The sequence below is a fragment of the Pipistrellus kuhlii genome, unplaced genomic scaffold, assembly GCF_014108245.1.
Source record: "Pipistrellus kuhlii isolate mPipKuh1 unplaced genomic scaffold, mPipKuh1.p scaffold_m20_p_2, whole genome shotgun sequence".
Classification (NCBI taxonomy): Eukaryota; Metazoa; Chordata; class Mammalia; order Chiroptera; family Vespertilionidae; genus Pipistrellus; species Pipistrellus kuhlii.
The window spans coordinates 10494975-10508324 of record NW_023425515.1 but is presented as its reverse complement, the minus strand read 5'-3'; the positions used below and the strand labels follow the sequence as shown (position 1 = coordinate 10508324).

Here is a 13350-nt window from a genome sequence, read left to right as displayed (position 1 = left end):
TTTTTAGGAGTCCAATTTTAGTTATTTGGCTACTTGAACTTATTCTACTGATCTCTGTTCTATTTATTCCCCTTTACCTATGTTTTCTTCATGTATTGATTTTTATATCATCTCTGTTGATGTAAGTTCAAGTTAATAATATTTACTTCTACAATATTCTATTAATTCTATCTCATGTACTTTTGATTTCAGACACTGTAGTTTTAATATGTAGAAATTTGATTTTTAAAAATATCTTCTGAGTCTCTAACATGATCAGTTTTTCTTTTAGATTCTGGGACATATGGAATGTCATTTTAATAACTGATTTTCTGTTCTTGTCCACTAACAACCAATCTTGGTCTTTTCTGGGTCAGTGTTGGTTGATTATATATTTACATCATCATGTCTCATATTTCTTCCTTATAACATATTTAATAATTTGAATTTGGATGCCAGATGTGGATTTTACCTCTGTAATGTGCTGAATATGTTTTGTTTTTCTTTATATATGTTAGGCCTTTATCCAGGAATGCAGATAAGTTACTTGGAAACAGTTTAATCCTTTCTGTTTATTTCTTTAAGCTTCATTAGGTAGGGAGAATACCCCAGAGCTTATTTTGTAAAGTATTTCTAATTACTCTATTTGACATGCATTATGAGGTATTTTAAAATTATGATTCTGGCCGTGAGAATAGGAACTGTTTTTTGTTCTACTTGAGCTTTAGAAATTATTCCTTCTAATTGGCCTCAGTGGTTTCCTCTCATGGTTGCACTCCTCAGTACTTACCAGAACTCAAGGGAACTCACTGCAAATCTCAGGAAGTCCTCCTTCCTTGTGCACCTCCCCAGTCTGACCTCTCCGGTCTGGCACTCTGTCCAGTGAAACACAGTTAGACACCTGGCTTCCCAGACCACCTGCTCTGGCTCCTCAGACTTCTAGATTCCAACTGAGCTCCTCCTCTCTGTACCTCAGCTCAGAAACTCTCCAGTCAGTAGCCTGGGCCAGTAATAGGACTTACCTCACTTCCTCTCATATTTCAGAGATCACAGTTGAATCATTTTGTTGACTGATTAACAGCGTCTTAAAAACAGTTACTTTATGCAATGTGTAAACATTTTGAGTTGTTTCTACATCTTGACTGAAAGCTGACATTCTTACATATTTCAATATAGTGAAGAAAGTTATAAACATTATTTTTGAACACTTGGATACTTGCCCTAGCAATATGTTCTGCTCAATATGATATTGCATCCTTATACCTAAATTCTGTCATAAGAATATTTTAGTGTTCCATTCTGTACTGACATCAAAATAATTTGTTTTACCTAAACTGAAATGATCCTATATAATAAAGATGTAATATGCAAATGGTCATTATGCCATGAAACGTAACAATCAACCATGTAATGACCAGATCACGAATCAGCAGGAGGATGGGGCAGTGAGCTACAAGCTGGCAGTGGATAGCTACAGGAAGGGGCAGGGAAGCAAGCTATGAGGGAGAAGTGGGGGTGAGGAGGGAACTACAGGAGGGCAGCAGTGAACTACTGGCTACAAGCGGGTGGCAGAGAACTACAGGAGGGAACATGGCAGCAAGCTATGAAGGGAGAGTAGGGGGAGGGGAAGAGAGTTACTGGTGAGCTACTAGCACACAGATTCGTGCACAGGGCTACTAGTATATATGTATAAATTACATATATATATATCACACAAAGAGAAATTGCTATTGCACCCAGGTAACAAAGAACACAGAGGACCACCCAGTAGACATGGCCATAGGGGACAACCCAGGCCTCATAGCTGGAAAGAGGAGAAGTTAACAGGCTAAAGGCCTTTAAGTACTATCACTTGTGCCACATGATTATCCTGGAAAGGCAGAGGTAGGTCAGAAAGCAGGATAAATGGGTTTTTTTTGTGATGGCTGCTCTCTAACACCATTTGAACTGTCCGGACACAGGAGAGTTTTCTCCTGCCCCTTTGCCATTGGCAGCTGGAAAAACCTTTAGAAAATGACACTTATTATGTCCACACACTTTGTTTTGCAATTAGTACATTTATTTTTTTAACTTAATCATACTCCAATTTTGATGCTGGATTGACAACAGGGCATTGCAAAGCTAATTTGAAAGAACTAAGGCAACTAACTAAAACACAGCCAACATTCTAGGTATCTCAGAAACAGGAAGAATGTAGAAGCAGTGGGATCTGCAGTACCTGATAGATAAAAAGAAGCAACAAGAAGTCAAAGAATTTTCAGAATATATTGGGCATATCCTAGCAATGAGTTAAAGAAAGGGAAGGGCTTAGATGATCTGGAGTAGAAACAAGTGGTACCTCAGAAAGGGAAATCTTTGAGATTTTCCTGCTTTAGAACCATCAATAACTGATTTCTCCAGGACTTGTGAACTGATGCAGTGAATCAGCTAATAGAATCTGGTATATAATTGTTATAAAACAATTAGAATGAAAAATTATCTTACGGGATATAATTTTTAAAAGAATGCATATGTTTGTTTTTAAATTATATACACTAAAATTCGCTGTATAGTTCTATGAGTTTTAATGTATGTATAGGTTTCTTTCACCACCAGCACAATGAGTGTACAGAATCCTTCCATCACCTCCACTCTTTTATGCTTTCCCTTTGTAGTCTCACCTTCTTACAACTTCCAGACACAAACAGTGTGGCAAATGATAACATGAATAGGTCAAGTCTCAATGGAAGTCAGCGTTAGAGAGTTACTTTCCTTCCCTGCACAACATCATGTTTTTTGAAGCTAAAGAATGAAAAACAGACATTTTCTAGAAATCATTGACTACTCCCTGTATACAGAGTATAAATCCTTGTAACTTTCTTAAAACAGGATGTTTAAGCCTGGCTGGTGTTGCTCAGTGGCTGAGCATCAACCTATGAACCAGGAGGTCACAGTTCAATTCCGTCAGGGCACGTGCCTGGGTTTTAGGCTTGACTTCCAGTGTAGGGTGTGCAGAGGCAACGGATCAGTCATTTCTCTCTCATCATTCGTGTTTCTATATTTCCCTCTCTGTTCCTCTCTGAAATAAAAAAATATATATTTACATACATGTATATACTAGTATATTATATGCATGTAATATATACTAAAGGCCCAAGGCATAAAATTCATGCAAGAGTAGGCCTTCACAGCTGCAGTGGCTGCTTTGATCCCCCTCTAGCTGCCTCGATCCCATGGCTTCAGCCCCGAGTCATACAGAAGGTCCTCCAGAAGGATGTCTGGAAGGCCATTTGGTAAATTTGCATATTATGTTTTTATTATTATAGATAGATAGAAGTTTCAGATGTTGTAAATAATGCAAAAAAATAGTATTTTTTAAAAAGTTAAAATAGAGGAGATGTGGGACTTATGAGAGAAAAATAAACTTGAATGTTTTATAATAGTAATTCTATTTAAAGTTATTTAATCCAACCCAAAAGCATATTTATAACTAGGTAAATATACAAAAAACTACTCTGTGGTCTAAAACAGTGGCTAAAAACCTCCCAGGACATTTGGGCTAGTGAACATCTCTGAAAATTTAAATGCTATTACACTTCAGAATAGTTTTAGAACTATTCTTCAAAGTTCTATGTAAACATATTATACAATATTAATATTGTTCTGCTAATCTATTCTATACTTTGCACTAGCAAAGTTGATGTATCGTAAAACATAAATGTCAATATTTGTCAATTCTTACATATCCCGCGGCATATGCGGTGCACTTCATGGAAAAGAAAATTGTGATAAAAATAAATAACTTTTTTAGGTTAGTAACAGTAACGGGACAACCACAGCGCATGTGACTCTCCATTTGGAAGTGTTTCTATGCTCACAATATTTTTTCTTGTACAGATCATTTCTATAAAAGCGTTTACTTTCATTATAGTTCTTTAATGGTTAAAATATTCATTGTAGTAATAAAGAACAGGCATAATGTTCTTATAACTTCATTTATAATAATCAAATGAAAAGAATTGCATTTTGATTAAAATGTTATTTTTTCATAATTACAAGGGAGGGAAAATGGGATACAGAATGTTAAATTTTAATGCATTTAAAATGCAGAGTTCATATGTAAAAAAAAATCCATCCTATTATAACACTAGTAATTATTGTGTTACTTTAGAGACAGCATGTCAGATTATGCCTCTTGTACCTGAATTCATAAGGGGAGAAACTTGATTTATTGTGATTAATTACTAAGATACATATCAGCTTCTCTTCTCACTATCAATGGCGATAATGCAGCGTTAATGCTGACCTGAATGCCATCTTGGGATATTTAATTATAATCACACTGGTAAATGACAGTCTGGTCATACTGTTTGTTATATGTTAAAAACAAAAATCTATTAATGTAACTAATTTGGGGAATATCAGCTTGTCATATTAAATTGAAAATCATAAAAGTGTGCATTAAATCAAAATTTATGCTGTAGTTGGAAATGTAGCTTCTCTTATGGATATTATTGATTTGTTTATTGCAAACAGTGCATTTCAGTAACAGTTTCAACAAGTATGAAATGTGCAGCACACACAGTTTTTGTAATGTAATTAGTTAGAAATTGGGGAAGCTTAATTTCAAATTGAATTGTTCATGAAAATCTATTTCATACTCTCTATGGCTTGAGCAGTTTCTCTTTATAAAATGGTCTATAGTTGTTTAAAGAAATTAAATGCAGTTAATCAGAAAGAACATTATGGTTTGACACCTAATTTGAAAGCCCTGTCTTGAAGCAATGAAGGATTGCTTATAGAATTACATACACTGATGAGAACCCAAATAGCAAATCCATTCATGCACCAAGTAGAGCTCAGCACTGCTGAAAGCCAGGGTAGTATAGTCTGTCTTTTTGTGGACAATAATTATATATATTTTTGTTTATACATATATATATATATATATATATATATATATATATATATAGTTTACTTTTATAGATTCAATGTAATATAAAGGCATTACAGTGAATTATCTAATTAGTCTACATCAGAAAGTAGATCTGTGATCTTACAGTCATTAGAGATTAAGTCAGCCTGTTGATATAAGTACAGATATTGACTACCAAGTTTTCAATCTCAGGCCCATCCCCTGTGGCTCAGCAATTGAGGAACCGAGAGATCACTGGTTCGATTCCCAGTCAGGTCACATGCCTGGGTAGCGGACTTGATCCCCAGTGGGGGCCATGTGGGAGGCAGCTAATTGATGATGTTCCTCTTTCATTGATGTTTTATATCTCTGTCACTCTCCCTTTCCCTCTCTCTAAAAATCAATAAAAACATTTAAAAATGGCTGAAACCGGTTTGGCTCAATGGATAGAGCATTGGCTTGGGGACTGAAGGGTCCCGGGTTCGATTCTGGTCAAGGGCATATACCTGGGTTGTGGGCATATCCCCAGTGGGGGGTGTGCAAGAGGCAGCTGATCGATGACTCTCATCGATGTTTCTAGCTCTCTATCTCTCTCCCTTCCTCTCTGTACAAAATCAATAAAATATATTTTAAAAAAAACATTTAAAAATGTTCTACAGCTTAGTATAAACAACTGCAGAAGTGGTGGTAAAAATGACCCAACGGTATTGCTGAAATGTTCTTCATCTTTCTGTCTATGTTAATCCGTTTTCAGTGCCTCCAGCCATCATGATGCCTCAGAAAGCCTTCAATGCCACAGCAGAGAGAGGAGAGGAGATGACATTATCCTGCAGGGCCTCTGGCTCTCCAGAGCCCACCATCTCTTGGTACAGGTAGGCCATGTGCCCACATCCCCTCTGATCTGTGCCCTTAATCACGCTTATGAAAAAAGAGTTGTGACCTTTTCATTACATCTGGAAGGAAAGCATTGTTTTTGGATTTTATTTAAAAGGCTATTATGCTTTTGTGTTCATTTACATTTGATAGATTCAATTGTTAGAGATCAGCAGTGACTTAACCCAAGTCAAAGGTCTACCCATAGAGCTTAGCATTCTGTCTATAAGGCATGTTTCTTTTTTAAATTCATTTATTTTTTTACATTTCACACTTCATGTGTTTGCATTGCATTTTTTACCCTTTACTTTTAATTTTTTTTCAATTACAGTTGACATTATTTTATATTAGTTTCAGGTGTATTTAGCATAGTGGTTAGACAGTTATATAATTTACAATGTAATTTCCTCGATAATTCAAGGACCCACTTGGCACCGCATAACTTATTACAATATGATTGATATTGTCTATGCTGAGTTTAACATTCCCATGATTATTTCTCAGTCCTTTCACCTTTTCATTCATTCCCACCACCTACCTTTGGGCATCCATCAGTTTGTGTTTTGCCTGTATCAGTATGTTTTTATTTATTTCTTTGTTTCTTTGATTTCCACTAAATTCTTCAAGATCATTCCACTTCAAAGCTCAAATCATGACTTTCTCCCCTTGAAAACTCTCAGAATATATTAGCCACCTTCTTTTCTCTTCTCCCATACTATCAAAGATTTCTTCTCATTCTCCCTAAAAACAAAACCCAAAAAGTTATTAAGTTACTAATGAGATCTATATATCCTCTATTACTGTCAGTCATATCAATTTTTCATGATAAGTGCCCATGTCTCATTCATTTGCTACATTTCAAACATTTAGTAAAATATTTCACATGAGGTAGGGAATTAACTGTCCTTATCAGAAAGAACACTGGAAATTAGTTGATCTGTTCCTTATATTACTGTTTGAATTGAGGGATGTGGAAATCATACTAAAAATTTTAGTTGCCATCTGGGAATGAGGGCAGAGAGGGGCTTCTTGTGAGAATTCATACAGGTAAATAATATAGGCAAAATTGTATAAACCACAAGTTATTGAAACTTCTAGTGTATTATTATTTTATCAGTAGTGATAGTATTAAACAAAATCAATATTTTCCACTGAATAGATCAAGACATAGATTGTAACACCAACTGCACTGAAAGATCTCTTTGTACATGAAATTCTGGGAAAAAATGCTGAAATGTCATTTTTAATAAATGTAAATATGGGGTTAGCAAAAATATTTTTAAGTTAAAAGTACAGAGTGCTATATATATATTTGCTATTAGTAGTTTATAAACTCTACTTTTGCACTCTACCCTTATGACATTTTTGCACATTTCATGATATTTTTAGAATACCCATAGAAACTGAACAAGCAGATGTTTTTGAGTTATAGAAGGATAAGGATTGTGTGAAGATATGAAACAGCGCTTTCTAGAAAGCAAAGCCAAAGTTCACTGGAGAGATCATTAGGTTATCAGATAAATGTTCTGTTTCAATAGAGAAAATACTTTTATAATCCTTTGAGATTTTTCTTTTTTAAATTTATATTTGTACAGACAAGTAAGTCTTCCCACCCCTAAGAACAGATGCTAAACTTTTTTCATCAGTGGACATTAAAATCCATTCAGCTATCTAGAGCACCATTATAAGAAACATGTACATGGAGAGCTGGAAGAAAGAACTAGAGGGAGAGGAAATGACAATAAATATAATGAAAAAATATATATACACAATTATAAGAAGGTATTGTGCATATTAAGGGGAATTGTAGAAATTGTTTCAGATTTAAAGATATTTAAAATATTTCTTACTATAAATTGTTATTAAAAAAAAAGTGTGAAAGACATGGCCTTAGTGGACCACAAAGGCTAGCATTAGGGCAGAATGCATATATGGCTTTAGTCCAGAAAGAATATGGAAAGTGTTAAATATTTAAATATAAGAAGGAAAATATTTTTTAAAATGATTTCTTCTCATTAGTGAATTAAATTATTATATTCAGCATAATTTACCTAACTTCATTTTCATGTAATCATTTCATCTTACCCTTTTATTGGCAGTACATGTTTTCAAAATAAATCGGTTGCATATTTAAATTGCATTTACTTTGAAACTTACTTAAAGTAGGTTTCCATAGAAATTCTATTAAATGTGTTTCAGGAGCCTAAAGAATAAAGTTTTAATTAATACGTGTTGACCCACCAACATAAAAAATGTATATAGAGTTTAAATCACCAAATAAACTTTTTTTTTTGTTAATTAATCAAAGTATATATTGAACCAATGTGCTGTTTTGCCTAAGATTGGTATTAATATTTCAATGTAACTCAAATATTATTCTTGCCTATAAAGTCAAAACTATTTTAAAGTATAACTTTAATACATTAAGTTGTTCTGGACTACTAGAAGTATACTTTAGATTGGATTATAGCCTTGTCTATCAAGAACTATGAAATTATTATCAATTATAGATAAAAAAAGTTGAGTATGATGCCCGGCTGGCAATCTATAGGTTGATTGTCAACCTATGAACCAGGAGGTCAGGTTCAATTCCTGTTAGGGCACATGCCTGGGTTGCAAGTCTGATCCCCAGTGTAGGGCATGTAAGAGGCAGAGGATCAATGATTTTCTCTCATCATTGATGTTTCTATCTCTAGCTCCCTCTCCCTTCCTCTCTGAAATCAATAAAAGTATATATTTTTAAAAAGTTAAATAAGATAGTCTCCTGAGTTGTGAAGCCTGATTTATGAAGATATACCTCTTTTCTTTTCTTTAGAAATGGCAAGTTCATTGAAGAAAGTGAAAAGTACATACTGAAAGGAAGCAATACAGAACTCACTGTCAGAAACATAATCAATAGTGATGGAGGCCTTTATGTCTGTAGGGCCACAAATAAGGCAGGAGAAGATGAAAAACAGGCATTCCTACAAGTCTTTGGTAAGTATTATAGCACTAGTGGCCCAGTGCATGAAATTTGTGCAGGTATCCCTCAGCCCAGCCTGCATGTCTTCAATCTGGGACTCCTTGGGGATGTCTGACAACCAGTTTAGGACTGACTTCATAGGCAGTCAAACATTCCTCTAGCAATCCATCTGGGTCCACTGGCTCCTAACCCCTCACCTGCCTGACTGCCACCCCTAGCCACTCTGCCTGTCAGCCTACTCTCCCCCAACTGCCTCCCCACTGTCAGCCTAATTCGTTTCCAAATGCCCTCCCCTGCTGGCTTCATGGCCCCCAAATGCCCTCCCCTGCTGGCCTCATGGCCCCCACTGCCCTCCCTGGCTGGTCTCCTGGTCTAATTAACTTTTACCCTTTTATTAGTATAGATAGTGATTAAAACTGTTATGTCTAGAGGGAGGGCTGGCTCAATTTTACTCTGTCACTTTTATGAACTGTTTAACTTTCCAAAATGAAATCCCCGTTTTCTCATCTCTAAAATATATTTTAAAATTGCAGCTACCAGATATAATTAAGAATTACATGAAATTATACATGTAAGTTTTTGTGAAATATTGGCTGACTCATACAGAGGCTTGAAGAAAATTCACTTAAATTACACTACTGGGATCTCTTATATAGATATACTAGAGGCCTGTTGCATGAAATTCATGCACGGGGACTGGTGTTCCTCAGCTCAGCCTGCACCCTCTCCAATCTGGGATACCTCTCACAATCCAGGTCTGTTGGCTTCCAAAGGCTCACCTGCCTGCCTGTCTGATCACCCCCTAACTCTTCCCTGCCAGACTGATTGATGCCTAACTGTTCCCCAGCTGGCCTGATTGCCCTTACTGCCCTCCCCTGTTGGCCTGGTCCCCATAACTCCCCTTCAGGCCTGGTTTCCCCCATCTGCCCTCCTCTGCTGGCCATCTTGTGGCAGCCATCTTGTATCCACATGAGTGCAGCCATCTTTGACCACATGGTGTTGGCCATCTTGTGTATTGGAGTGACAGTCAATTTGCATTTTAAACTTTAATTAGGATGTGTTGCTTTTCATAAACCTTTAAATGAAATATTTTGGGATCAGCTATACTTTCATTATACTTCAAAAGAGTACACCTATGAGGCCATAAATAGGCCACATTGACATGCAACTGTAATTAAATATTTCCATTTCATTTTACTAAAGAGAATTATAATATAAATATCTTCCATAATTACTAAAAGCTGTATTACCTTATGTGTCAATCTTATAGAGAGTCAAGAGCTAGTATGTTTTTTAAAATTTATTTGTTTGGCTTTCATTATGTTTTCAAGAAGAAAAACAGTTTTACTGGTGAATATTTAAAATATGAGTGTTCTCTTTAAAAAAGCATAACACTAAAAATCATATGCAATACTAACATTTGGTATATTTTCTCCACTTTTAAAAACACTGCTGACAAAATGCTTTCGCAGCTGAGTCTGGGAAGGAAGGAGGGAGAACTCTGTATGAGTGAAAAGGGCCATGTTTGCAGTAGGCAGATTCAGGGACTATTATGGGTACAGAGCAAAAGCTGAATGGCAATACACATGGATACCTTCTCTGCCAACTGATCCTGTAATCACATAATAGGAATATTTTCTGAACCAAAGACATTTTCATAAATTTTCATTATATTCTGGCAGATGAGTCAGACAAAGACTAGACCAAAATACATTGAAATAATAAAGTAAAATTGGAATAACAAAATATTCAAAAAAGAATGTGAAAATGGCATACCAGATGGTGTTGGGCATAGAGGGCTATTATTTTGGATAGCTTGGTGTTGGAAAGTTACTAAGAAGGTAATGATGAAATGTACCTACACAAAAATATTTAGCGATGAGATGTCAGCAAAGCCGAGTCAGGCGAAAATTGTTCACACAGAGGGAAGAGTAAACAAACTTAAATTTATTAGAAATTACAGAAAGCCCATAGTTTGTTTCAGCAGTATTTCATTTAAAAAAAAAAATGGTTCCCTTTAAAACCTAAAACATGAAATAAATCTGACTCAGCATAAAAATTAATTACTTAGAAATGATGGTGTCTGAGTTCATTCCAGAGGGTTATGTTCTCAAGCTACCTCAAGGAGTTCATATCAAATACTGTTTATTTACTTGTTATTTATTGGGGTGGCAGTGAGAACAGATATAAAAATTTATAATATTTTAATGTTATCAAATAGAAAATAATACATTCTATATGCTACATCACTGTTGTAATCACTTTTGTATGATAATACTGAAAAGTCTTGTATTGTGTTTGACACAAAGTAATGTATACATACTGGAAATGTAACTAAATGTATTAGTAAATGGAATAAACACTTAATTATTAAAAATTATATATGCTATCTTTCTGATATCAGGAATCTAATTTTCTAAGATTAAGAACTACTTATTAATTTCCATGAGTAATTGCACTTAAATGTTTTAAAAATACCTATTACTTATCTTTAAATAAAAAGTGCTGGGTTTTATCCCATTATGTTTTAACAAGTAATATTTAATAAATGAAGATAATGCAGAGTTTACAAACATGAAGCTCTGTGGTATTATATAAATTTGTGGATGGTCATAATTTTTTAATACTAAGATATTTTAAATTAATAGACATAATATTTTGTTTTTAAAGGAGGCATAATTATAAAAAAAATAGTTACAGTTCCAAGTAATATTGTTAAGGTAAAATGAGGTAAAAACAAATCAACTAGGATGATATAAATAAATAGCATTTTTGTATCTTTATTCATAAATATTTTAGATATTGTGCTAATTATACCTAACTACCTATTCAGGATACAGTCGTCATTTTTTTTTTCTCTTTGGCGATACTGTTTTAAAAGCTTAGGAGATAATATCTCACTGAGTGGATGCCATGTTACCCCCCACCTCCCCCACACACACACAGACACAAACAAACACACACACACACTTAAATATATATGTGGCTTTAAAATATAAAATTTTAATTTGTGGTCTAAGAGAAAAATACATAAGGAAGTGACTCTTAAAATGGCATAATGTTGGAAGAAATTATAATGTGTATGTTGGTGTCTAACCCACTTCAAATCTTATATGATAAAAGGGTAATATGCAAATTGACCAAAAGGTAGAATGACCAGCCCAGCAGTGCTAAGGATGTCTGCCTGTGGCTTAGGTCGGGGAGAGCGGGCCTAAGCCACCAGTGGAACATCTCCTGAGGGCTCCCAGCACAGGCCGGGCTGAGGGACCCCTCCCCCACCTACAAGTTCATGAATGTCATGCACCAGGCCTCTGTTAGTTTATAATGATCACTGATGAAAACTATTTTTAGAAAATTGTTCACCTGTTCCTTGCAACTCTGTTGGCCCCACTCCAAAGCAAAGCATGCTGCCATGCCAGCTAGAAGGCTCACAATTCCACACCACACTGCTGTGGACTCAAACGCCCATCGTGGCTTTTAGGTCTACAGAGAAACCTTTTCCTCCAATACAGATGGAGTAATGCATGTATTCTTTACAGTACAGCCTCACATAATACAGCTGAAAAATGAAACTACGTATGAGAATGGCCAGGTCACCCTCATCTGCGAAGCCGAAGGGGAGCCTGTTCCAGAGATCACTTGGAAAAGAGCCGTGGATGGAATCACCTTCTCTGAAGGCGATAAGGTAACAGGAACTCAATGCATGGTGGTTTCCAATGCCATTGCTTTGCGTTTTATTAAATCTCACATTGGATTCCAGTTGACCAAGTAAGAAATGCAATAAGGGTTTGTTTTTAAAAAATATAATTCTAGCCCTGGCTGGTTTGGCTCAGTGGATAGAGCATCAGCCTGCGGACTGAAAGGTCCCAGCTTCGATTTCAGTCAAGGGCATGGACCTTGGTTGCAGGCACATCCCCAGTAGGGGGTGTGCAAGAGGCAGCTGGTCAATGATTCTCTCTCATTGACATTTCTAACTCTCTATCCCTCTCTCTTCCTCTCCGTAAAAAAATCAATAAAATATACATTTTAAAAATGTAACTCTACCACAATCGACCTAAAACTAAATTTAGAGGAGAAAAAGACAAATGAAATACTTAAAGGTATTTTTTATTAAGGCACACAATCTTAGGTTGTTGGAATTCTTCACTTTCCTAAATTGGCTTTTGGTGTATACTAAATGTATAAAATATCTTATGGCAATTTTATCCCTTTCACCCTGTGCTGTGAAAATGAAAGTAATTCGAATGAACAAAAATCTGTCATTTCATTTCACTTTTTTTTTTAGCTGTCTTTGTGCAGTACAAAAGTAGGTTTTGCTTTCATATAATATTGAATCCAATAAGATAAATGAGTATAAATGTAAATTCTGACTTTTCACCAGAATGCATATACATTATGTAAAAATCAATTAAACATCATTATATAGTTCACTAAAATCCATGGATTTTCATTATTGTCATTTTAAACAATTCATATAAATTTCCACGTGTAAGCAGAAGAAAAACAAATAAAATGGTAGTAAATGAATGATAGGATTTTCACACAAGTAAAAAATGTAACAGTACATTGATAGATGGGTTTTATTTTCTGTGTGAAAGGCAAATGTCCTTTAAGTGACTTTCATTAAATTAAATCCAATTCT

At 35.2% G+C, this 13350-nt stretch overlaps 1 protein-coding gene across 2 annotated transcripts in view; it reads left to right on the top strand.

Annotated features, from left to right (window-relative positions):
- Positions 1–13350, top strand: part of NCAM2 (neural cell adhesion molecule 2) — a 387613-nt gene that overhangs the window by 252271 nt on the left and 121992 nt on the right. For both annotated transcript variants that reach the window (XM_036446724.2, XM_036446725.2), the window contains exons 6-8: positions 5628–5745; positions 8562–8722; positions 12248–12393. In XM_036446724.2, the coding sequence (XP_036302617.1) occupies positions 5628–5745; positions 8562–8722; positions 12248–12393 (425 nt within the window). The remainder of the gene's footprint in view (positions 1–5627; positions 5746–8561; positions 8723–12247; positions 12394–13350) is intronic.